The sequence below is a fragment of the Chlorocebus sabaeus genome, chromosome 9 (assembly GCF_047675955.1).
Source record: "Chlorocebus sabaeus isolate Y175 chromosome 9, mChlSab1.0.hap1, whole genome shotgun sequence".
NCBI classification, from domain to species: domain Eukaryota; kingdom Metazoa; phylum Chordata; class Mammalia; order Primates; family Cercopithecidae; genus Chlorocebus; species Chlorocebus sabaeus.
This window is the reverse complement of record NC_132912.1, coordinates 60467236-60493852: the sequence shown is the minus strand read 5'-3', so window position 1 is coordinate 60493852 and position 26617 is coordinate 60467236. Positions and strand designations below refer to the sequence as shown.

General features: G+C 47.6%; 1 protein-coding gene across 2 annotated transcripts; it reads left to right on the top strand.

The window, feature by feature from the left end:
* The first annotated feature begins 2135 nt into the window (after positions 1-2135).
* On the top strand, positions 2136-25856 carry PRXL2A (peroxiredoxin like 2A). Of its 2 annotated transcripts, none has more exons than XM_007962776.3 (6): positions 2136-2275; positions 13417-13579; positions 15349-15440; positions 18824-18964; positions 20283-20447; positions 24854-25856. In XM_007962776.3, exons 2-6 carry the CDS (start codon positions 13435-13437, stop codon positions 24965-24967), a joined length of 657 nt encoding a protein of 218 aa, XP_007960967.3. In that variant the 5' UTR covers positions 2136-2275; positions 13417-13434; the 3' UTR covers positions 24968-25856. The 2 variants fall into 2 exon arrangements, with proteins under 2 accessions (XP_007960967.3, XP_007960969.1); XM_007962778.3 differs by having other exon boundaries at positions 2167-2275; positions 13400-13579.
* Positions 25857-26617: the final 761 nt, after the last annotated feature.

Genomic DNA, 26617 nt, shown 5'->3' with positions numbered 1-26617 from the left:
CCCCTGAATGGCTCTGTCATTAATGGTCAGTCCCCGAGAACTCATTTCCCAAGGAGATGACTTCCTGTTTTGTTCTAAGTGGCCTTCCCTGCAAACCCTCCTCACCTTTGAACTTCCTGTTTCGGGATGGAAAGAGTGACCCTTCTCCCGCGTGACCCTTCTCCCGCTCCTCTTCACAAGGTGAGGAGAAATAAGGGAGACGAAAGAAAGGTCTTCTGGAGGTGTGTGTGTGTGTGTGTATATATATATATGAAATATATATATTATATATATACATATTAAAATATGTATATATATACACCAGGCTACATCTGATAGCTAATAAAATATGTGTATATATATACACAAATGTGTGTGTGTGTATATATATATATATACACACACATTTTTTTTTTTTGCTAAACTACACCCACATTGCACCAAAGTATATGAAATGTTTTCTGGCCTTCAAATCATATGCCTAACTCCTGCAGGAAAACTGCATGGGCACTCAGGCTGATCTCCCTTACCCCACAACTTAGATCCACCTCTAACATTTTCTAAGTACATTTCCGCGCTGTCCCTGGGCCAGGCTGTGGGGTCCCAGAGGTGAAGTGGAGGAACTCACAGTCTGGTTGAAGAGAGACCCCCTTAAATAGATCAAGCTCCCCAAGTGTTGCTGTAAGTTTACATGGAACATGGAGTCTGAGTGGGAAGTCAGGGAGGTGAATCACGGAAGCCTTTGGACTTTGTACACCTGTGGGCAGTTCCCAGATGAAGGGGGAAGGTGTTGCAGGCAAATGGCCACCTTTAATGGGTGGGCATTGGCCTGCTTTGTCACTTTACCCTATGCTGCCCTGTGACTGGTCTTTGCATTGTGTCACTGATATGTTTTTTTTTTTTTTTTTGAGACGAAATCTCACTCTCTCACCCAGGCTGGAGTGTAGTGGCACTGTCTCGGCTCACTGCAACCTGCACTTCCCGGGTTCAAGTGATTCTCCTGCCTCAGCCTCTTGAGTAGTTGAGACTACAGGTGCATGCCACCACACCCGGGTAATTTTTGTATTTTTAGTAGAGACGAGGTTTCGCCATTTGGTCAGGCTGGTCTCGAACTCCTGCCCTCAAGTGATCTGCCCGCCTTGGCTTCCCAAAGTGTTGGGATTACAGGCATGAGCCACCGAGCCCGGCCAACCACTGATATGTCTTGTGAATCAGCTCTACTGTCTCTGAAAGTATGTTCTCCCAACCTCCTACTTTTTGTTTTGTGTTTTTAAGACAGGGTCTCTTTTTTTTTTCTTTTTTTTTGAGACAGGCTGGAGTGCAGTGGCGCGATCTGGGCTCACTGCAACCTCTGCCTCCCGGGTTCAAGCAATCCTCCCACCTCAGCTCCGGAGTAGCTGGAAATACAGGCACGCGCCACTATACCTGGCTGGTTTTTGTTTTTTACGTAGAGATGGAGTCTTACTATGGTGCCCAGGTTGGTTTTGAACTCCTGGGCTCAAGCGATCCTCCCAAAGCCCTGAGATTACAGGCGTGAGCCAGCGCGCCCGACACAACCCCCTACTTTCATGAAAGTGTGGGCACTTCCAACACGAGGAGTAAGTGGATGGGCGGTGTGTGACCAACCCGTCTCAGCGTCCCCCGGAGTCCACAGGCTGCGGCTCACCGTTCTCTGCCCCATAGTCAGCATTGCGGATGAAAGGGAACGTGGGTGGAGGATAGAGGTTGGCAATTCTGAATCTGTACATAGAACTAGAAGGGGCTCAACGCAATGTGTCGGTCCTTAAGAATCCCCCTCCCCATGGAGGTTAAAAACACAAGACGAAACAAAACTATCAAAAGAGCTATTCTAAACCAGGCTGAAGATTGGAAGGAAGCTGGCCGGCCTCGGCTGCAGAACAGGTGCTTCCAGACTCCATTAGGGGTGTCCAGCGCCTTCTTTTGCCCCAGGCAGCGCCCTGAAGAACGCATCGGGGCCTCGGTTCGCGGACACGAGGAGTGGACCGACCGAGCGCTGTGCGTAAAAGGACAGTTAGGCACACGCCCGAGCGCCACGAGGGCTAGGAGACCGCGGCCCGGAGGTCGGCGAGGCGGGGGCGGGCCCGGAGCTCCTCCCACGGGGGGCGGGGCGGGTCACATGGCGGTGGCGCGGTGGCGCGGCGGCGAGCGAGGGAGCGCAGGCTCGAAGCTGCGCAGGCGCAGGGCCCGCCCCTGGGACCCTCGGGGCCAGGCGGTTTGGCCCCTCAGCGCCCGGGCGTCGGGGCGGGAGAAGGCCAGAAGAAGGGAGGCACTTGAGGTAGGTGCTGCGCGCGGGGCTCCGCGAGGCATGTGACGTCCGTAGGCGGGGCCTGTCGCGGCGTAAGCGGGGAAACTGAGGCAGGGCTGGCGGCGCGCGGTAGGGTGGGTGCTGGGCTGGTGAGGCGCGCCCCTCGGGCCCGCGCCAACTTCCCTAGGAACCACCTCAGCGCTGGCGCTCCCTCAGAGGACGACGTCCTCTCCGCCACCCTGCGCGGCGGCCGGTGGAAAAACCCTGCGCACGGGCGTCGGCGACCGGAGACGGGAACCCGGCGCTGCTGCGGCGGGCTAGGGGCCCCTCTGTCCCCGCCCCCGAGCCTTGAGTGACGCCGACCTTCGCGAATTGTTGGGACAAGGAACGGAGGAGAGGGCTCTGCCCGGGAGCGTGGGCCTGGGGGTGGCCCGGCTGGACCAGCCCTAGGTGTGGACCTGGCAGTCCTCGTCCTCGTCTCTGTGCCCGCTTAGGGTCGTGTCTTTTAAGAGGGCACGGTTTCTAGCGTCGTTCAGCGTTTCAGAGGCACCTGTTCCCCCTCTTTCCCAAGAGTCACAAACACCTGACTTTAAATTGGGTAGAGCCCAGTTGTAAACTTAACAACCCTGCTGAGGTCTAGGAATGAAAAGGTAGATATACAATCTGCCCCCAGGGTTGTTGCTGGGGCGGGAGGTGAAGGCGCAGGTGGAGATGGTTAGAGGCAAAGGAAGGGAAATTAAGGCCCAGCCGGACCAGGGCTGTGGGAAGGAGGCGCACCCAGGAGTCCACTGTCGGACCGGGGTTCACAGCTGCTCCTGCGCCTCTTTTTCTTGCCACACCATGCTGTCTCCACAGCCCAGCAACCCAGAACTCAGCTTTTTTGTTTGTTTTATTTTAATGTATTTTCCTTTGAACCTGGCAGGTGGTTTTTTAAAAAGAAAATAATCAGGATTTGTTTTTAAAAGCATTGTGAAGGAGTCAGCTTGAATAGTCTTGAATGCTCTTGCTTGGGCCCAGCTTTGGAGAATGAGGGTTGGGATTTCGGCTGCAAACCCCGACTCCTTACCATACTCATTCATCAGAAAACTTCATTTTGGGTACAAATAACGTTTTGAGGGTAATCATTGCTCTAGAAATAAAGAATTATACATCGTATTTATTGCACTTTTTGTGAGGTACTTCACAAGGCACCTCCTATACATTTAATCCTTTGATTCTTGCAACTCTGTAGAAGGTAATTAAGGAAGCATTCCCATTTTACTGACGCAGAACAGTTCCTTGTCCAGGTTTATACAGCTTGCAAGAATTAAAGTTAGATATTAGTTGTTGGTGGTGTGGACCTTTCCTATATTCCCCTCTTTTATAAGAGCATGTCGTTTAGTTGAGACCTTCTGCATTACTCCTGAAGGGGTACAAAAGACATTTCTGATGATTGTCTAATCTCGTATCATTTAAATGGTGCTCAGAAAGTTTGGATAGGACTGGAACTCTAGGGCTCAAGCCCCAGGCTCTATCCGTATCTAAGAAATAAGGCTGCGGGGAGTGGTGGCTCATGCCTGTAATCCAGCACTTTGGGAGGCCGAGGCAGGCAGATCACAAGGTCAGGAGATTGAGACCATCCTGGCTAACATGGTGAAACCCCGTCTCTACTAAAAAATACAAAAAATTAGCCAGGCGTGGTGGCAGGCGCCTGTAGTCCCAGCTACTTGGGAGGCTGAGGCAGGAGATTGGCATGAACCCTGGAGGCGGAGCTTGCAGTGAGCCGAGATGGAGCCACTGCACTCTGGACTGGGAGATCGAGATTTCATCTCAAAAAAAAAAAAGAAGGCAGCTGTTCTGCCAGTTGGATTCTTGCCTCTTTGTGAAATGTTGAGCAGAAGTTTCAAGTTTTCTGCTGCGGCTTGTGTGGCAAGAACCATCCCGAGGTGCTGTGCAGGGAGCCAGCCTCACCTCTGAGCTCAGTGGCCTCTGGCACAGGGAAATTACAACTGAGCAGTGCCCCTTGCCTTCTCTGGCGCTGCTAGTGCAGGAGGCAGTTTTGGCTACTACAGGAATAGCATGGAGCGGGCCTACAGGCCAGAGGGGCTGAGACAAGTCAGTGTTTCCATCAGACCAAGTTCAGTATTTTGTGTCTGTCCTGCTTCAGATATCCTGTCTTTATAGGGGCATGAGCGAATCTGAGCCCTGCAAAGGAGAGAAAGATAATGCTGCTTTGCAGTACTCTAGTGCATTGCCGCATTGCAAATTGCCCTTCTTATATAATCTTTATGACAACTCTTTAAAGTGCCCTTGTTTTTAAGAAGACACTGAGGTTCAGAGGGATAAAATAACTCTCAAAGAGAGAAAACCAAGGATTTTTGGCTTTTAGCCCAGTGTCTTCTGTGGTATTGCCTTGCCTTCCTATCCACACCCATGTAACTTGATGGAGCCCAGACAAGAGGTTGTGCAAGTGAGATTAGAATGGCTTGCTCTTTGGGGGGCCGCTACAACTTGAGGAAACAAGAGGACATAATCAGCTACTGGGAAACCCTGAGATACGCCCAAGAGTGAGGAATGTGAGGGCTGGTGCTGCTTTCAGCATCTGTTCAGAGGTTTCTGAATCTGGCATTTGAGAGTAGGGCTGGGCCAGAACCAGGTAGATACACACCCCAAGGAGCAGGGCTGAGAGTTGGAGACTGAGGCAGGTAGGTGAGAGCTCATTGCAAGTGACTAGTTTTGTGGTGTTTGAAGACAAGGGTGAGTGGAAGGGCATCTGTTGCTCATAAGGCTCTGTGTGCCTGCATCATCAGTCTGCTAGACAAGGATGGACAGAGTCTTGTTACTCTGGGGAGGAGAGGTGCAGAATGACTTCTCAGCGGAGACTAGGCAACGAGACCCTTAAGAAGACATTTGGCTTCAGATTATAAGCTGCTTACCAAGGACTGGGCTTGGGAGAGGCTGGTGTTCTCTTCAGGCAACATGTTTCCCAGGCACTGTTTAGGGGCAGTCTTGCTCTTAGCTTGCCTGAGGCCAGTGAACAGGCTTCAAGACCTGCAGGGCCCCACTTCCTGAACCCGGACTCCCATGCTGTTCCAGCCTTAGAGGCCACTGGCCTGTGGTTGGCTGCCCAGGACTCATCGTGTCCGATGCAGGATAAATAGTTATGGACTGGAAGTTGGGAGACCCAGACCTGAGTCCCAGCGCAGCCACTGACAACCTGTTCTTCCCATGTGACCTTGGACTAGCCAGCTCCTTCTCTGAGCTTTAGTTTCTTCATTTGCTCAGTAAAATGGAACTGAATGAAAGCTTTGAGGGAAGGAGAGGGGAACAGAGGAGATCAGAGAAGGAAGATGAAGCATCCTTTCAAGCCTTGTTCACTGAGGGCCTGAGGCAAGAAGGCCCATGTGCACTCTTAGTTTTTTGTCTCCCTCAGCACCCTTTCTTGCTTCTCCCCTGTCTCTGCCTCAGGCCCACTCATTCTGAAGAGGGAGGATTCCCTGGGTGGGGCTGGGCTGGGCAGGTGTACCCTTGATGTTTAGAATATGATGCTGTCTCTACTTGTTTCAGACATGAATTAACTCACCCAGTGCTGATACTTTGTTTCATTAAGACTTTATCAGTTCCTGCCCAGAGGCAGCTCCTGGAACAGTCAGGAGTTAGGCCCCAGGAAGGAGGCAATGTGAATGTGCACACCCAGCAGGAGAACAGTGGTGGCAGGGTTTCCCATGGCTTTCTGGACATCAGATCCCTGTAGTTGCAGTCCCATGGTACTTTAGAGTCTTTGGATGTCAGAGCTAAGACAGCCTCATAGAATTTTGAGTTCCTTCCTCTGTCTATACAGATGATGAGATCCAGGCCCCGAGTTGTCTTCATAGCTTAAGTCAGATTGCCCTGCTAGTGAGCAGTAGAGCAAGGACCCGGCCTAAGGTTACCTAAGTCCCAAGCTAGAGTGTTTTCTTTAATGTCAAGCTAGCCCTGTCCAAAATTACCTTTCATACTGAGCTGAAATTGGAATTGAGTAGCTATAAGTTCCAAGTCTGCTACACTGTGGATTTCTAAGAGTAGAATTCAGATCATTTCATTAACATTTAATGCCTGGTAATTACCAGGATCTGTGTTGAGTGCTGGGGATGCAGAAATGAAGACGACAACATATTGTGCCACCATATTGTGGAGACAGACATGTAAATAAATAAAATTTACAAAATCCATTTGTGCATTGTGCAGGGTTATGGGTGTGTGTGCACACACATGCATGCTATAGAAGAGGTGAGTGAGCAGTCAGTTGTCGGGGCTTTCAGGAAAGGCTTTGGAGAGGAAGTGTTATGTGCGCTGGGCCTTATGAATAAGTAGGCATTTACGTGGTTGGCATGGGTGGGGGGGGCATCCTGGGCAAAGGAAACAACATGAGCAACACTTGCACAGGGAGTGGTCTGAAAAGGGTGCTGCAGGGGCAGGGGTGAGGCCCGAAGGGTGAGCTGAAGCCAAGCTGTGGAGGGCCCCATCAGCTGGCATACTGAGGAGTTAGTGAGAGCCTGAACGCAAGGCAAGGATGTAATCAGGTTGGGGTGTGCTGGGATCGCCGTGACTACGGCATGGAAAATAAGCTATAGAGGACCAGACTAGAACCAGCCAGGTTCAGTTCTGTGGTTCTTGAAATAGGCTAGGGACAGAGTTTTAGGGTCCTGGGTTTGGACAGCAGCAGTGAAGTCAAGAAGAGGATGGGTAGCAGATACATTTTACAAGATGGACAGAACTTCCTGAGTTGATGTGGGCAGTGAGGGCAAATGAACAGTAAAATGTGAATCCCCGCCCACCCCCCACCCCGAATCTACTGAGCCATGGAACTCCAGCAGAGAAGTAGACTTTAGTTTTGGATGTGGTACAACAGAGATACCTACAAAATCCCCAAGTGGAAACTTTGGGTCAGAACAGCAATAGGAACTTGGAAGTCAATAACAAAGTGGTGGGTGAAGTGCTGGAAGGAGAAGTCACCCAGGAAGGGAGTGTGGGTTGAGGGAAGCCACCAATGTGGCAGAAAAGGAAGGGAAAGCAAAGGGAGGTAAAGAATAGACAGCAGGTGAGGGACCTCAGAGGTGCCAGCTGACTTTCCAGGCCTGGGGTGAGAAATGGGGCAAGGGAACAGGCTGCATAAGGAGCCACAGAGAAAGGGACATCTCTTGTTTGCACTAGTGTGACGTGTGGGCTGTGTGCGTGCGTTGCTTCTTTAGTCTGCACCGGATAGCAGAGAAGGAGTCTGGTGGCACTTGGGAAATGTTATAATCTGCATGACTGCAAATGACTGAAAGCTTTGCTCAACTTTTTGAAGATCTAGGGGGCCTTGGCAGCTTTCCACTTAGATGTTTTCTGGAGACTGGCTGTTGGCAGCTGAAGGAGCCCCAGGGTTTCTGGGTGGCCTGGTCCTGCCTGTGGAGTGACTGAGCCTAGGGACCTAGTCCCGCCTCCAGCCCTCCCCTTGCTGCCTGCCCAGGCCCGCCTGCTCACCCCTGGGTATGCTTCTTTGTCAGGAGAAGCAGAGGTGTGGACGCTGTGGATGGTGAGTACCTTGTTCCCAAGTTTGAAGTGTCCGAGGTTGGGGGTAGGAGACCATGTGAGGAGGGGAGTTGCCTTATATAGGGAAAAGACAGGGTCTCAAAGCTGTAAACTGAAATTGGGGGTGGGGGTGAGGAACCTAGAATGTTCTGACTCCAAAGTGACCTGTTTTTGTTAGACTCATGGGATGTCACTGGGGATCATTAGGAACCTCCTCATGGAGTTGAAAAAAAAATGGGACCTGGGGAGGAATTGACTCAGCTTAGCCTAGGGAGCCCCACTGGGTCTCCTCCTCTTGCCCCCATGTTCAGACCAGAGCTGCCACTCTGAGCTGCCACAGCTGTTGTTTGTTTGTGGCTTTATCCTGCTTCATCTTCTGTGGGAGAGGGTGGATGAGATAAGCCCAGCAGTGGGGAAATGAATGCTATAGCTGTGTCAGGTGGGGGCTGGCTCTTGTGTAAACAACCCTACTATTCTGTTCCAGAGAAACTGACCCTTTCCTTAATAGATGGGGGATAGAAAGGGGGAGGAAAGAGAAGGAACATCTGGTATATGGTAAATTTCCTTTAGAGTAAACATGGTTTGATTGTACATGATGACTGAAAAAATAAGGTGATTTTAAAAAGTTCGCTTTAAGACAAAGGGAATCATACTCCTGGATCTCCAGGACCCACTTCTTTCTTTTTCTCTTTGTTAATCAACAATTATAGCAGATGTAAACCCACTTCTGAATGTGTGGGGAGGAAAGGTAGTCTTTCAAGCTTTGGAGTCCTATTCCTGTTGACTCGGGTCCAGGTTATGGTACCGCTGCCTGCTGGCTCTGTGACACAGGGGAAGTTACTGAACTCTGAACCTCAGCGTTAGCTGCTAAACAGGATAATCTTTCCATCACAAGACTGTTGAGTGAATGAAATTAGGCCATTACTGACTGGCTTCTAAGACCACTGACTGCAGAGGTACGAAGGCTTGCTGGCCTGCATACCTCTGCAATCTTAGAGGACCATGTGAAAATGCATCGTTTCTGTTTAGAAATTAAAGTTCCTTTGATTGTCCTTTTTTGTGCCTAGGAATAATTGTGATTTCAGAATTCAGGGTCTGCTCACTGTGCAGCAAGTCACAGTAGTACATGCTTCAAGACTTGCCAGGATGGGAGCTGCTTTGTAGCCCAGGGCCTTGGGTAAGAGGCTAGGCCTGTGTGCTCACCAGGTATTCCTGAAAGTGAATTTTCTGTGCTGCTCTCTGGCACAAGACTGGGCTGCTAGAGGCCCGCTGGGTGCGTTCGGTCCACGGAGAGGCCTGACGCTCACCACTGGTCCTGGTAACACTCTCAGCATGGTGCTGCAGTGCCTGAGGATGGGGTCCACTGCCCCAGAGGGCTGATTCTCTGCTCACACTTCCAGGATCACAGTGGGAGGTTGGAAGACAGCACTTCTGAGGGTTTTGCGGTCTGGATCTTGTACCCAGCCCTTGAACTTGAGGTATGGAGATGGGGGCCTTTGGAACATAGAAGTTTGAGTTCTCAGGGCTCCTTCAGCACTGACACCTGCCCCAGTCAGCCTGCTGTCTCCCAGCTTAGCTGGCCCCATCCCAACGTAGCCTGTCCATGCTGCCTCCTGTGTCCTATACCGGCTCCAAAGCCACTTCCTTCTGGGTGCTTCTGTGGCTACCCAGACTGGCTGTCATTCCTGCACCACCATAGCCTCATGCCCATACCTTGCCCAAGCTGCCTCACCTTCCCACTTGATTTTTTTGTTATTTGTGTGCCAGGTCTATATTTTCTTGCGGATTGTGTATCATTTATGTCCTCCCAAATCATCATTTATTGAACAGGTCAATGCTGAGTAAATGTTTGGAAATAAATGTTGGGTCTAGTTGAGTTGAATTCCCTTGTGCCTAGGAGAAAACATGCCAAACGCCTATCAATGGACAGTGGGAAGGTGGAGGCTGTTTGCCTCTGAGTGCGGCAGGGGTGTGTTGGAAGAATGTGGAGCTGACTGTGAGGGGCCCTGGACTATCTGAATGCACTGATGTGTCCTAGGAGTCAGAGAGAGTCCATTTGTGGGGTGGATGTAAGCTGGTCTTTGTATATTGACATAGAAATGCCCATCAAATCTGTGATCAGAGACCATTCCATGTGCTCCTGAGTCATACACACAAGTCAGAAATCCAGAAACATTTTGGAAATGCATAAAGTTACAGAAGTTGTTCCAGGCTCTGGGAAATTTCTTATTTACAGCAAGAGATAAGAGCTGTGGTTTTCCTCCTAATTGTTCTGTGAACTATAATCCAGTAATGCGTAACTTGCCAAATTAAAGAATTGGAAACAGGCCTGTGTCAGGTTCTTTCCTGTTTGTCCCAAGAACTTTGGTTGTCCATAAGCCATTGTCTTTGTCATTCAATTCTGTTGAATACCTTTCAGCATGCACTGTGGTGAGCCTGCTTTGTACCAGATGTGCGCTGTGCTAGGCATGAAAGATTCAGAGATAAACTGCAGAATGTCCTCCAAGGAGAGAAATCTGACAGGTCCAAACCGGTGTGTCAAGCACATCAGGAGAAATGTGGGTGATGTTTGGACACAGAACTGAGGAGGGGGTGAATCAACACCTCTTGGGGGTAGAAGTGGGAGGCTGAAAGTAGGGAGCTGGCAGAACATCAGGGAAGCCTTCTTAAAGAGGCCTTTGAGTCGTGAAGCACAGAATGAAATAGGATATTCCAGGCAGAGGGGTAGAGATGTGTGCATGTCTGTAATGTTCTATTCTCAGGGTCTTGGCGGAGGGCCCAGCTCTCCAAGGCCAGACCGCCCTCGTGACTTGACTATTCTGGCGGCTGATGGCCAACCAAGCACGAAGTCCTGAATTCTTTGCTCTAACACAATGCTTCTCAAACTTTAATGTGCGTATGAGTTAATTGTCTGCCAGTCCGACTAAAAGGCAGTGTAAGATTGCTTAGTTCGAAGGTGGGGGTTGAGATTCTGTGTTTGTAGATGGTGCCATTTATGGGTTACATTTTGAATAGTGGGTAGTAAGAAACTCTTCTTTCTCAGCACAGGTCCCTCATGTCAGACACACCATAACAGCACCCCCTTCCCCAACACACACACGCACTGATTTTCCCCTTCTTTTTCCTCTTCCCAAGTATATAGATGCCAAATTCCTCTTTCTTAGATGTTTTTGTTTGGTTACCCCGCTTACCTGGAACTTCTTTTCTTCTTTTTCTTTTTCTTTTTTAAAGACAAGGTCTTGCTCTGTCACCTAGGCTGGAGTTCTGGGCTAAAGTGATCCTCCCACCTCAGCCTCCCAAGTAGTGGAGACCACAGGCATGTGCCACCGTGCCTGGCTAATTTTGTATAGACAAGGTCCTCCCATGTTGTCCAAGCTTGTTTCAAACTCCTGGGCTCAAGCAACCCTCTTGCCTCAGCCTCCCAAAATGCTGGGATTACAGGCTTGAGCCACTGTTCTCAACCAAGGTTCTCTCTCATTCCTTTTAAAAAAACATTATTTTAGATTCATGGGGTATATATGCATATTCGTTACATGGGTATATTGTGTAGTGATGGAGACTGGGTTTCTAGTGTACCCATTATCCAAATAGTGACCCTTATACCTGATAGGTAATTTTCACCCCACCTCGTCCCCCACCCTCCCCTCTTCAGCAGTCCCCAGTGTCTGTTATTTCCATCTTTATGTCCATGTGTACTATTGATTAGCTCCCACTTGTAAATGAGAACATGTGGTATTTGATTTTCTGTTTCTGGGTTAGTTCACTTAGGCTGATGGTCTCCATCCCTACCCATGTTGCTGCAAAGGACATGATTTCATTCTTTTTTATGGCTGCCTCTTTTATTTCTTAAATCTGAATTTCCAGGTGGTTTCAGTGCTAGTTTGGCCTACCCTTTCCTTCCCAAAGTCACCACCAACTCACTCCCACCCCCACCTCATGCAGTGCACCCCTCACAGCCCCCACCCTTGGCAGTGACATTCGGATTTCCAGGGCCTTTCCTGATCCTTTGGAGACATCCTCTCCTGGCCAAGTCCCGCAGGGGAGACTTGAGTTGGAGGTTCGATGGGCTGGGGTCAGGTGGGCCACACAATTACCCACTCCCAGGCCTATCCCCGGTGATCTAAGCACACGGAAGCAGGCTGGTACTTAGGGAGGAGGGCACCAGGGTATGCCAGAGCTTAGGATGGCGTGAGGACCAACTGGAAATATAGACATTGTAAGTGGTTGTTGGGAGAAGGAAGGCTGGAGGTGGGGGTACCTTGTGGGCTCCTTCCAGGAGCTCCCACCCACAGGCACAAGTCTTCCTAGCTGGAGAGAGCCTCAGGCACCCAGGCAGAAGTCGGGAACAAGGCTGAATTCTGACAGAACCCGCCTGGAGCTCCATTTCAGTTGCAGAGACCCTTATCTTATGCAGCTGACTTTTGCCCAGCCTCCTCTGCAGATGCCATAGGACCTCCTCTTTTCTTTTCTTTTTCTTTTTTTGAGGCTGAATCTTGCTCTGTCACCAGACTGAAGTGCAGTGGCACGATCTCAGCTCACTGCAACCTCTGCCTCCCGGTTTCAGGCGATTCTCCTGCCTCAGCCTCCCGAATAGCTGGGATTACAGGCGTGCGCCACCATGCCCAGCTAATTTTTGTATTTTTAGTAGAGACAGGGTTTTCACTATGTTGGCCAGGATGGTCTTGATCTCATGACCTCGTGATCCACCCGCCTCGGCCTCCCAAAGTTCTGGGTTTACAGGCATGAGCCACTGTGCCCTGCCAAGACCTCCTCTTTCTGATGTAACACCTGCATTTGTTTGGCAGACGTGTGTAGTTCTGTTCACAGGAGAAAAAAGTCAGATTACTAAACACCAGTGTTTAACAGTGGCCATCAGTAGGTGGTAGCTTCAGAGAGTATTTGCTTTCTTATCAACTGTGGTTTCATGTATTCTCTTCATTTTGTTTTTTACTGTAAACCTATTTGGTTTATATAATGAGGCAGAAATAAAGCTCTTCTCAATTGGGAGAAATTACTACCTGCCTATAATGAATGAGGCCCTGCTGGGCATTGGCTGGGGGCTTAATGAGCAGAGTATGGTCCCTGTTTCTGGAGGGTCCTCAAACTAAAGAGGAAAGAAGATAGGGGAACAAAACAGTGTGGTTGGTGTTCTAAGTATCCTCTGATCACAGAAGAGAAAGCTGCCCCTACCCAGGCACGTGATCCTGAGCCACCTGGATTGTGAGGGAGAATTAGGCATTGATGAGGAGGGGAATGAGGAAGTAGTCTGCCTACAGGGGACATAGTTCGGCACAGCTCCACAGGAGCTGGGGGCTGCAACCTGGGGCATGAGAAGAGAGAGCAGCAAGAGAAGCAGTTGAGACGGCTGTCCTTTCTCTGTCATCACTCCTGACGCCCTGGTGAGCTCCATGGTGCAGGAACCTCCATGCGTGTGCTGCATCCCCAAGTTCTGGTGGCAGCAGGTGCTTAGCAGCCCTTGTCCAGTCTCGCCTCTGACACTGCTGCTCCCCTCCTCTGTCCTGACCTCCTGGTTGGCTGTCCTGCCAGAGCCTTGCCTGGAAGATGAAATTCCAGCTACCCTGTGGGAGCAGTAACGCCTTCTTCCTTCTTCTCAATCTCTAGAAATGTCTTTCCTCCAGGACCCAAGTTTCTTCACCATGGGGATGTGGTCCATTGGTGCAGGAGCCCTGGGGGCTGCTGCCTTGGCATTGCTGCTTGCCAACACAGACGTGTTTCTGTCCAAGCCCCAGAAAGCAGCACTGGAGTACCTGGAGGATATAGACCTGAAAACACTGGAGAAGGGTAAGTGGTGACCCTTCAGGTCTCAGTACTTTTCCAAGGAGCTGAGATACAGGCGTACTTACTGTTTTATTTCTAAACTCTCTCCTTTTTTTAATTGAAAAGATAATATAACAACATTAGGAAAAATTTAATAACAATTTTTAAACTAGCAATAATTCTATTACCCTAACACAGTAATTTATGCTTTGGCGTATTCCTTTCCATGTGTACATATTACATAGTTGTGCTTGGCTTGGGTGCTGTTTTATATTTTAGCTTTTCTTATCAAAAGCATTTTTCATTCTCGGTTGTTGTCTCTGTAACTATAATGATAAATTGCTCCATAATATTTAGTAATAAGTACAATCTTTTACTAAACCAGTGTTTCCAGAGTGTATTCTGGGGAATTCCAGGCTTGTGGGATCGTCAAACTGAAAGGAGTTCCTGAGTGAACAAGTATGAGAGACATCTTTTATCCAATTCCATGCTCCTGACGCTCAGCACAGACATATGCTTTTTAGAATGAGGTGTCTGGATTGCTGCTGATTCAGGCATGGCCAGCCCCTCCCTGTGAAGAAGCTGCAGTGTCTGAGGAATCACTTCAAGGTTGCCCGTTAGAGCAAACCTGCCTGTCTCCCTCTTTTGGGGGACCACTAAGAGTCCATTGTGGACAGCTTAGAGCCACACACTCAAATGTGTTAGCTCTGCCTCCTTGCTGTGTGCTCTCAGTGTTAGAGCTGTAGCTTGGTGGGATTTCAGTCATGCCAGTGGTGTGGCAAGAGAGTTGGAGTGGTGAAGGTCTCATTGATGGCGTGGTCACCGTGTTAGCCCCCCAGGTGGAAGTCATCGTCATCTGTTTAGTAAGTAAGGAAGCTTGCCAAAGGAAGGCAGGAGATTGTACAGGTTTATAGTAGGTCACCTTAGTAAGGTACTAAGAGAGAGAGACCTGTTAAGCTTTGTTCAATCCAGGGTTTCCCAGTCTTACTTATTTGATTACAGACTCTTCTCCTCACCCTCTCACCCACCTGACCCCACTTTTTTTTCCCCACATAACATCCACGGGAATATGGATCCCTCTGGGAAATACTAAAATAATAAGGGCTCATATTTATTGAGCCCTCACCAACTCTATATTACCAGACATTGTGGTGAGCACTTTTATATTCATCTTTCAATATGCCCTGCAGCCCAAAGTGGAACTACTAGATATTTGCATTTTACAAATGAGGAAGCTGAGGTTCAAAGAGCAAAAATAACTTGCCTAGGGTTACACAGCTAGATTCAGACTTAGTTGGACCTTAGAGCTAGGCTTGAACTACAGTACTCTACTACCCCAAAGCATTTTATTCCTAGGCATCTTCTATCCTCCTCTGTTAATAATATTGCAGTTACCATATTTAGGTTAAAAATTTGAGATTCTTTCAGTTTGGGCCATGTTTCTGTTCTAAAGGATTATTATACAATATCTGATGACATCGGCAATAGACAAAATGGCCATTTTTCCAGAAACGTCCCACTTCTGAATGTTCAGGTTGGAAAAAAAGATTTTCATGGTGGGAGGGACCTACTGGGTATATAATAGGGTTCTTAAGCTTGGTCAGCTTTCCTCAGAGAGGTGAGTATTCCGTCTGTGTTTCCTGTGTGTTTTTCCCCACGTGTGAAATACCTGTCCAGGTCCTCTGCTAGGCCTGGGTCTCTGACCTCAGCTGGACTTAGTGTGGTTCATGAGCTGCTTAGTGATCAGGGCTGGGCCGGGAGGAGATACCGAATTTCCTTTTTTTCTCCCTTAGAACCAAGGACTTTGAAAGCAAAGGAGCTATGGGAAAAAAATGGAGCTGTGATTATGGCTGTGCGGAGGCCAGGCTGTTTCCTCTGTCGAGAGGTGAGTGCAGATGAGATCTATTCAGAGAACAGGATCCTGGCAAGTAGGGGCCATTGTTTTCTGGCCAGAACCGAGGGCCCATAAGCCAGCTTTAGCCTTTTACCCACATGGTCTGTTCTGTTATTTGCTCTAGGTATTTCTTTTAATTTGTGCTCTATTTCTGTTTTTTTTAAATTTTTTATTATTTATTTATTTATTTATTTTTAACAACTCACCCTCTCCTACTGGGGTTAGCAACACATCTGACTTTCCCTTAGTACTCCCAAGCCTTTCACCCTGTGCTGTACCTTCTGAGTCCTGGACCATCTTCCAGTTTAATCAGGGGCAGCGACCAGGTCCAATTCCATGCTTCTGATGCTCAGCACAGACATATGAAGTGCCTGGATTCCTCCTGATTTGGGTGTGATCAGTCCCTCCCTGTGATGAAGCTGCAGTGTCAGAGGAACACTTCAAGGTCACCTATTAGAGCAGATCTGCCTGTCTCTCTCCTTGGGGAGCTCCTAGAGTCCATCGTGGACAACTGAGAGCCACATACTCACATGTTAGCTCTGCCTCCTTGCTGTGCGCTCTCAGCATTGAATCTGTAGCTCAGTGGGATTTTATTCATGCCAGTAGTGCATTTGGCATGAGAGTTTGTTGAAAGTTGGAGCTCACTGACTGGGTGGTCTCCAGGTTGGCCCCTTGAAGGGAAAACATCATCTATTTATATGTAATGGAGCTTATCAATGGAAGGAAGGAACTGTGATTGTTGAAACACAAAATGCTAGTGTCAGAAGGAACATTGCAAATACTTGGATCTAGCCTTGTCCCTTTGTAGGTGGGCAAACTGAGGACCAGAGTGGTTAGTGGCTTGTTTGTGATCACACAGCCTGTCAGTGGCAGAAGACCCAGATTCTGAAATTACTGCCCTGCCTGGGAGAAAACTGGGAATGACAGTGTTCCTGCTCTTGATACAACTTTGCATCTCAAGCAGTGGCTGTGGCCCTGTCCAAATTGTCATCGTCATTCTTCTGGTTCCCTGAGGCACCACCTTTCAGCCTTGCCGATCTCTCCATGCTTGTGTGATTGGGCTGGTGAATAATCCACTTGCACTGCTGGATGCATGTGATGTCTGCAGTACCCTACCGCCAGGGCACTGTGTGCCTGCTATCTCAGTGGGTCCTCACCGTAGCCCTTGGAAATACAGCTTGTTGTTTTACCCTCATTTTATTATTCTCCTTACAGAGGAGGAAACAGTTACAGAGGTTGTGACAAAGCCACCTTGATCAGGGAGATGTATTAATTTCCTATTGCTGTAACAAATTACCTCAAACTCAATGGCTTTAACCAGCACAGATTTATCTTGTAGTTCTAGAGGTCAGAATTTCAAAGCGGAAACTGGTTGCATTCTTTCTGAAGGCTATAGGGGAGAATCCATTTCTTTTGCCTTTTCCAGCTGCTAGAGGTCACCTATGTATATTGGCTTATGGCCCCTTCCTCTATTTTTAAGTCAGCAATGGCTGACAAGTCAGCAACAGCATGGAAGCCTGTTTTGACTTGATTTCTTGGGGCCATTAAAATCCAGAAGGTTCCAAGAGCAACAGCTCTCCCTAATTATAATCTGTTTCCCTCTGTATTGATCTGTGCCCACATAGAACATTTAGTGGAAACTTATGTTTTCAAAAAGATGGGTGGATGGCAGTCTGAGTTATTTTGAGTGGCCCAAATAGCAGGTATGTGACTCAGTTTCCACGTCATGCCTTTGTATAGTGCCACACCAGGAGTAAAGAGCCAGGAAAAGTGAGTAAGACCTTTCATCTCAGCCAGGTGCAGTGGCTCACGCCTATAATCCCAGCACTTTGGAAGGCTGAGGTGGGAAGATCAACTTGAGCCCAGGAATTTGAGACCACCCTAGGCAACATAGCGAGACCCTGTTTCTCTTTAAAAAAAAAAAAAAAAGCCAAGCATGGTGGTGTGCACTTGTAGTCCCAGCTTCTCAGGAGGCCGAGGCAGGAGGATTGCTTGAGCCCAGGAGTTCAGGGCTGCAGTGAGCTATGATTGTGCCACTGTAGCTAGGCAACAGGGCAAGACTGAAAAAAAAAAAAAAAAAAAAAAAAAAGGCCAGGTGTGGTGGCTCACAATTCTACTCCCAGCACTTTGGGAGACCAAGGCAGGTGGATCACTTGAGGTCAGGAGTTCAAGACCAGCCTAGCCAACATGACAAAACCCCATCTCTGCTAAAAATACAGAAAATTAGCCAGGTGTGGTGGTGCGCCCCTGTAATCCCAGTTACTTAGGAGGCTGAGGCGTGAGAATCACTTGAATCCAGGAGGTGGAGGTTGCATTGAGCTGAGATTGTGCCACTGCACTCCAGCATGGGCGAATAGCATAGGCGACAGAGCAAGACTCCATCTCAAAAAAGACCTTTCATATCACAAAAAGGTGGTTTTTGATTATATCAAACATTGTAGTCCTCTGCTCTCTAGGGCAAAATTTGCCAGTCACTAAAACTCTTGATAAATGTAATCAGTTCTGCCTCATTAGTTGTCTTTTTTCTTACTCTAGAAAACAAATGAAAAATTAAATGTAGTTGCAACCATACAACAGCGTATTTGTATTGGAGATGAGTAGATTGCATTTAAAAGGATTTGCTGCTCATTCTTTTAATTCTGACACCAAATGTGAAAAAAAATTGAGTTCTTAATGTTGAAGCTTTACCATGACTCATGCAGTTTCCCTCATTCATCTAGCTCACAGTTCCTGGGAGTCAAGGGTGTCTGCATCTCTCAGCTCAGCTGCATTCTCCCCATTGTCCCCATTCAAATCTTTCCACCTGGTATTTAGCACCTGTTTTACACCCAGCCATGTTCTAGGCACTGAGGGTTCCAAGAAATGGAAGACATAGTTTCTAACTATTAGAAACATTTGGGAATTTAAGAGACAACATTCAACTTAGTGGTAACATGCAGACTTAGTATAGAAAATGTCACCAAACAGGGAAGATAGGATATGCACAGAAAAGCAGAGCTTTACTTCAGGGTGGACTAGCCAGGGAGATCTTTTTAGAACAGGGATACCTTTCCAGAGGGTAGGTTTGAGCTGAAGAGAGAAGGAAGGTTATGGCCAGAGGAGCGTGTGTCTGGCTGGGCCCTTGTGTTAGTTTGGTCTAGTGCAGGGAAGGGGCTGGGAGATGAGGCAGGAGAGAAGCATTGTGGGCAGGAGGAGAGGTTGTGTTTGGGTATGGCTGCGCCCAGGCTACGGTTAGGACAGCCATAACAGGAGCCTTGCTTCTGCTTCCCACTGGAGAAGACAAGGAGCCTGGGCTGTGGAGGAAATCTGACACCCTATGTGGAGGCCCACAGCCAGCTGGCACAGATGTCCCTGAACTGTTGTGTCTTCCACAGGAAGCTGCGGATCTGTCCTCCCTGAAAAGCATGTTGGACCAGCTGGGCGTCCCCCTCTATGCGGTGGTAAAGGAGCACATCAGGACCGAAGTGGAGGATTTCCAGCCTTATTTCAAAGGAGAAATCTTCCTGGATGAAAAGGTGTGTGTGCTGGCAGGCTTTTAGACACAGAGTGCTAGGGATTGTGCTCAGCTGTGTGATAGTCGGGTGGCCCAGGTATGTCTGACCTGGAGCTGGAGGCTGGCCTTCCCTTCAGCTGTCCTGAACTTGCAAGGCCTTTTTTCAGCCCCCTGAGCAGAGCATGAGCAGACATTTTAAAGCTGTTCTCTCAGTTACAGACAGTCCCTGACCATCTGATGGTTTGACTTACGATATTTCAGCTTTGTGATGGTGCAGAAGTGATAAGCTTTTAGTTTCTACATTTCTTCAAGAACCCATAGAGCCATTCTGTTTTTCACATTCAATATTCAATAAACTATATAAGTTATTCAACACTTCATTATAAAATAGGCTTGTGTTACATGATTTTATTCAACTGTAGATTAATGAAAGTGTTCTGAGCATGTTTAAGGTAGTGTAGGCTAAGCTATGAGGTTAGGTGTATTAAATGCATTTCAATATAAGATATTTCAACTTATGTTGGGTTTACAGGGACATAATCCCATTGTAAGTTGAGGAGCATCTATATTACTTAAGCCTTTCCTGCCGTGTGAACTGGGAGAGTAGGAAATAGCTGAAACTCCAACAGGTTCCTCCACTGTTGGGGGCCTAGTGCAAAGCCCCACACCCTGTCCCTTAATTCATTTCTTTCTTTCTCTTCTGCTCCCACCTCTGCAGAAGGTAGCACTGTTACTATCTTGTCAGGTGGAAGGCTAGTGAGAAGGTAGAGTCAGAATTGAAAGCTATGGGTGTCACCCTAGGTCGGGCCTACCTTGAGGTCAGAAACTGGACCCAGCAGAGTTCTGTTTCCTTGGCAGTTGAGAATGGACCTGTATTGGCTGGGCATTGTGGCTCATGCCTGTAATCTCAGCTCTTTGGGAGGCCGAGGTGGGCAGATCACTTGTGGTCAGGAGTTCAAGACCAGCCTGGCCAATGTGTGAAACCCTGTCTCTACTAAAAATTCAAAAATTAGCTGGGTGTGGTGGCGGGCACTTGTAATCCTAGCTACTTGGGAGGCTGAGACAAGAGAATCGTTTGAACCTAGGAGGTGGAGATTGCGGTCAGCTGAGATTGCACCATTGTACTCTAGCCTGGGTGACAGAGCAAGACTCTATCTCAAAAAAAAAAAAGAGTGGACCTGAATGTGGGCAGTGTGTGTGTGTTGGGCGGGAGAGAAGACTGGAACCAGCAGCCTTTTGAGTCTTTGCCTGAGAACTAGTGCTCCGTCGGTAGCCTTTCCTGCTTGAGGAAGGCAGGCATGTAGAGTACTCATATGAGATCTGTCTTTCTCACTCCACAGAAAAAGTTTTATGGTCCACAAAGGCGGAAGATGATGTTTATGGGATTTATCCGTCTGGGAGTGTGGTACAACTTCTTCCGAGCCTGGAATGGAGGCTTCTCTGGAAACCTGGAAGGAGAAGGCTTCATCCTTGGGGGAGTTTTCGTGGTGGGATCAGGAAAGCAGGTGAGTTCTTGGTGTTTACTTGTGGTCTGTAAGTGTCTGTGTCTGTGAGCGTGAGACCCCAACCAGAGGCTGGAGTGGGGGTTGACTTTCCCTGTTTTGGGTCTCCTAGCCTTCCTTCTAGCAAGCAGGGAACATGAAGAAGGGAAGGGAAGGCAGTTGTTGTTTATCACACATCTTTCTCTGCTGGTACCTCATACTTGAACTCACTCATCACAGTGACACCATGAGACGGTTTGATCGTTTTTCAGACAAGGAACTTAGAACTGAGAAGGGATGAGCAGCTGCACAAGGAGCACAGCTCATCAGTGGCACTGCTGGGGCCTGAACCCAGGTTTGCTGACTTTAAGTTTTGTTTTCTGTGCTTGAACAAAAGCATAGTTTTATTCTGTTTTTGAATTTATTCCCTTGCAGTGTTCCAGGCCACCATGGATGGATGATAGAAAAGAAATAAGAGGAGAAAATAAGGAATAGAACCAGGCCTAATTAGGGGAAGTGGCAAGGAGGTGGCGGGGAGATGATGCTTTTTCCTATGGGGATCTTGGTGTCAGGGCTGGCCTAGGAAAGGTATCTGACTCCTCTGCAAACAGGCTGTTATTACAGGTCCTGACTGTAAGGCTCCACAAGCAGCATGGAGCCCTAGGGGAAGGTGTGGAAAGGAGGAATGGGGTCTCTGTAGGCCCAAGAGCCAGGTGGGCAGTTGTTTGTGTCAGAGTCTAGGCAGCCTTGAGCCATGGTGGCTCCCCTGCCCTGGAGGGCAGTGTCAGCAGAGGCCAGGAGGATGTGTAGCAGGAATGGGGCAAAGTGGATGAGGGGACTGGGCGTGGTGGCTCACACCTGTAACCCCAGCACTTTGGGAGGCCAAGGCGGGCAGATCACTTGAGGCCAGGAGTTCCAGACCAGACCAGACTGGCCAACATGGCAAAATCCCATCTCTACTAAAGAAAAACTTAAAAAATTAGCCGGGTGTAGTGGTGCACGCGCCCATAGTCCCAGCTACTTGGGAGGCTGAGGCAGCAGAATTGCTTGAACCCAGGAGGTGGAGGCTACAGTAAGCTGAGACTGTACCACTGAACTCCAGCCTAGGCTGGAGCTATGGGTGTCACCCTAGGTTGGGCCTACCTTGAGGTCAGAAACTGGACCCAGCAGAGTTCCAGAGCAAGACTCCCTCTCAAAAAAGCAAGTAGATGAGGGAAGGATATGGGAGAAGGACCTGGAAACTGGTGGCCTGACTTCTAGGCCTGTCTCTGTCAATTTTGGACATGACATTAACGTATAGAAAGTGTTTTCTTTCTGTAGAAAGATGGGGTTTATCTGCATTGTTGGATCTCACTATTAATGTTGATAATTACATACTCTTCCCAATTTGGGAGGAATAAAAGGGAATAGAAATCCTTCAAGTTTAAGCTTTATTTCTTTTTTTTTTTTTTTTTTTTTTTGAGACGGAATCTCACTGTGTCGTCCAGGCTGGAGTGCAGTGGTGCAATCTCGGCTCACTGCAAGCTCCACCTCCTGGGTTCATGCCATTCTCCTGCCTCAACCTTCCGAGTAGCTGGGACTATAGGCAACCGCCACCACGCCTGGCTAATTTGTTTGTATTTTCAGTAGAGACAGGGTTTCACCATGTTAGCCAGGATGGTCTCCATCTTCTGACCTCGTGATCCGCCCGCCTCGGCCTCCCAAAGTGCTGGGATTACAGGCGTGAGCTACCACGCCTGGCCTAAGCTTTATTTCTTACATCTTCCTTTTACAGCTTGGTAACTGATTCGCTTGACTGTATTAGAATTAAGCATAAAATGGTGTCTGATTTATCATAAACCTATTTGCTAATTTTCTGGTCAATCTGTCAAAATGTCTTAGTAATAATGGTTACCAATGAGTGCCTGTCTTGTTTTATGTGCTTAAATACATGATCTCATGTCTTCCTCACAACCAATCTAGGATGTTAGGCATTTTTGTTCCCATCTGCATATACAGCAGTGGGCCTAGAGATTTAAAATAACTCAGCCAAAGACACAGCTAAGTGGTACAATGGAAATGAAACTTAAGAACTCAAATCTGTCAAACTCCGGAGACCCTGCCCTGTCCTGCCCGGCCCCTAGCCTCTCCTTGGAGGTGTTTCCTAGCGACCACTTCCTGATATCCTTATGCTTGGGCAGGCCACTTCCCCAGTGGATTGCCCATCCTCTTCCCACTCGGACACTGTGGGGTTCCTTCCCCTACCTGCCTCTGCCTTCTCATGGCCTCTAGGGCAGGGCTTGGCATGCCTGCCAGCCTTTTCTTGCCTGGTGATGACTCATCTGGTGCTCATGGGCCCTACTGGCACGTTTCTGATGTTGCTAGGTGTGTTTGACTTCGTTGGTATTCCCTGGAGCCCCCGGCCTTCATTCTCCCAGGTGGAAGGTTAACTGACTAGCTGAACTTCAGGACTTACCTCAGTTCTTGTAGGGTGCAGAGTTTTTGTAGTCTAAAATTGGGGTGGTGGGGATTTCCTTTTTTTTTTTTTTTTTTTTTTTTTTTTCAGACAGAGTTTCACTCTTGTTGCCCAGGCTGGAGTGCAATGGCACGATCTTGGCTCACTGCAACCTCCACCCCCCAGGTTCAAGCAATTCTCCTGCCTCAGCCTCACGAGTAGCTGGGATTACAGGCACCTGCCAGTTTGCCTAGCTCATTTTTGTATTTTTAGTAGAGACAGGGTTTCACCATGTTGGCCAGACTGGTCTCAAGCTCCTGACCTCAAGTGATCTACCCGCCTCGGCCTCCCAAACTGCTGGGATTACAGGCGTGAGCCGCCGCACCTGACCTGAATTTTCTTTTTAATAACAATCTTGAAAGCATTCTTAAAGAAGAAGTAGCTGGGCAACATAGCAAAACCCCATCTCTATGAAGAATAAAAAAGTTTAGCCGGCGTGGTGGCATGCACCTGTAGTCCTGCCTATTTGGGAAGCTGAAGCAGGAGGATTTCTTGAGCACAGGAGTTCAAGGCTGCAGTAAGCTATGATCGCACCACTGAACTACAGCCTGGGAAACAGAGCAAGACCCTATCTCTAAATAAATAAGTGTATTTGCACTACAGAAAATTTACAAACAGCAGAATATTAGAAGGTGGGGAAAACCATCCTATGAGCTCAACCACCATGGCCAATCCATTGGAACAAAGCTGAGTGAACTTTCCTTTTGTTTTGCTTTGCTTTAGAAAATTATACCTTACTAAACTAGATGTTCTTTTTTCATTTAACAGTATATTGTGAACATTTTCCTGTGTCATTATTATATTCTTAGTTTTTTGTTGGTGTTTTGTTTTGTTTTGTTTTGTTTTTTTAGATGGAGTCTCGCTCTGTCACCCAGGCTGGAGTGCAGTGGCATGATCTTGGCTCACTGCACTCCAGCCTCCCAGGTTCAAGGGATTATCCTGCCTCAGCCTCCTGAATAGCTGGGACTAAAGGCTTGAGCCACCATACCCGGCTAATTTTTGTATTTTTAGTAGAGACTGAGTTTCACCATGTTGGCCAGGCTGGTCTCAAACTCCTGAGCTCAAGTGATCCACCCACCTCAGCCTCCCAAAGTGCTGAGATTACAGGTGTGAGCCACTGCACCCAGCCTATTAGTGTTTTTAATGTCTATATTATGGTTTATTGAGCAAGTAAATATAATTTTCTGATCTGCTTCCCCATAATCACCACAGTGTGGTAGGACTTTTTTTTTAAGTCTCTGTAAATAATGACACTGTATTTGCAGATTTTCTTTTTAAGATGAGCTTCCAGATGTAATGAATCAAATAACTCTAACAAGGATTCCTTGATGCTGATCTCAAACATGTTATTTTGTCCTTTTTTTTTTTTTTTTTTTTAACCACTTCTGACTTTAGATAACTTTGGGGTATCCTGCGTCTTAGTGCATTTTTCTTCACTGTATGAGAAGAAAGTGGCTTCCAGTTTCTTAGGAGACTAAAGGAAGAGGAGAGTCTCTCTTTTAGATGGTCATTCAGTGCCTTCCGAAGTCTAACCTCTGAGCTCCACTTCCACACCTTTGGGCCTTTCTGTGTTATCTTCATTTTTTTTTTCCTCTTCACCTGGTATGTTCTTTTACCTGCTTCTCTGCCTGTAAACATCCTGGTTACCCTCCATGCTTTATCATCTGTGAGGCCTTCCCTGCTTGTCCTTGTCGTGCTTTATCACTTCTGACTTCCTGCTTCTTGGGAGCTGCTGGTACAGGCCAGATAGATGTGGCCTTCCCCGGTCTGTCTTCCCTCAAAGACTGAACTCCTTGAGGGCAGGAGCCAGGCCATATTTGGATCTGTGTCCTTTGCTGTTCAAGCAAAAGGCTTGACAGACAGCTGGTCCTTGATGCCTGTCTCATGAATGAACGATTTAGGATGAGGACTGACATTACCTCTTGTTTCCTTTTAGGGCATTCTTCTCGAGCACCGAGAGAAAGAATTTGGAGACAAAGTAAACTTACTTTCTGTTCTGGAAGCTGCTAAGATGATCAAACCACAGACTTTGGCCTCAGAGAAAAAATGATTGTGTGAAACTGCCCAGCTCAGGGATAACCAGGGGCATTCACCTGTGTTCATGGGATGTATTGTTTCCACTTGTGTCCCTAAGGAGTGAGAAACCCATTTATACTCTACTCTCAGTATGGATTATTAATGTATTTTAATATTCTGTTTAGGCCCAGTAAGGCAAAATAGCCCCAAAACAAGACTGACAAAAATCTGAAAAACTAATGAGGATTATTAAGCTAAAACCTGGAAAATACAAGTCTTAAAATTGACTGCCGGGCTGGGTGCAGTGGCTCACACCTGTAATCCCAGCACTTTGGGAGGCCGAGGTGAGCAGGTCACTTGAGGTCGGGAGTTTGAGACCAGCCTGGGCAACGTGGCGAAACCCCGTCGCTACTAAAAATACAAAAATCAGCTGAGTGTGGTGGCAGGCACCTGTAGTCCCAGCTACTTGGGAGGCTGAGGCAGGAGAATCACTTGAACCTGGGAGGTAGAGGTTACAGTGAACCAAGGTCATGCCACTGCACTCCACCCTGGGTGACTGAGACTCCATCTCAAAAAAAAAAAAAAATTGGTTGCTGTGCCTCATTACAAATGCATATGGTGTTTGCTGTTGTTTGAAATTATTTTTCTTTTTGGGTCTTCAAAAATCCAAGAAAAGTTGATGATTGACTTGAAGATTACAGAATTTAAGGTTTTTTGGCATGTGTGTTTTCTATTAATAACTGGTTATACAATGTCGAAGTAATACTTTCATAATAGAATTGACATGCTCCGGGATAGTTTGACAAAGGTAAATCATAAAGTGAAATCTCTCGTTTCATTATCTTCCATTCTAACCTCAGAGATCTGTTTCTCTAGAAGAAGTGACCATCTCTGACTTTAATAAAATTATGCACCAGAAATCACCTGTATGTACAAGATTTTCTGATAAAACTAATAATTATATTTATCATATAATTGGCTGAAAGTAAAAAAAAGTCAGCATTCTCCATGGCTAAGGGGTAAAGTGCCTGGGGGGATTCCTCTGGTTCTAGCTATCTAAGTGGTTTGAAAATGACCAGGAAAAATTCATCCTGTCATTCATGTTAGTAATTTTGCTGTCTTTCCTAGAGGAATGACTTTGGAAGTATTTAAAATTGGCAGCTGTTTTTCTGTTGGTCTTTTAGCCTAATTTGGCAAATCAGAAGAAAGAACATAGAGATGATGAAATATAACTTAATTTCTTAATCTTTTTTGTTTGAATTTTGTCATGTAAGTTTGAGTGACATCATCAAGAGCCACCAGGGAGCTTGGCCGCAGGGAGTCTATTCAAGGCATGAAACTGGCCCAGGAGTAGAAAGGTGGGGGTGGAAATAGGAACTAGTGTTTACCCAGGGGAGTGGCCCAGCTAGGAGGAGAAGGCTGTCAGTGTTTGCCCAGGAAAGCAAGAATGGATACTGACGTTGGACGTAAAGCTGGGAAAGTAGGAGAGCATCGGGATTGAGTATGCAGAGTGTTAGGGGTGAGTGGTTCAGGACTAAGACCCACTAAGACCATGCCTGTATCTGACTTCATGTAGCAGTGGCTGCACGGAGTATGCACAGGCCCATAAAGGGCTGGGCTTTTGCAGCATTTGAGGCCACAGCCTTTGGTACTTGCACAGCGTTGGTACCTGTCATCCCTGGTA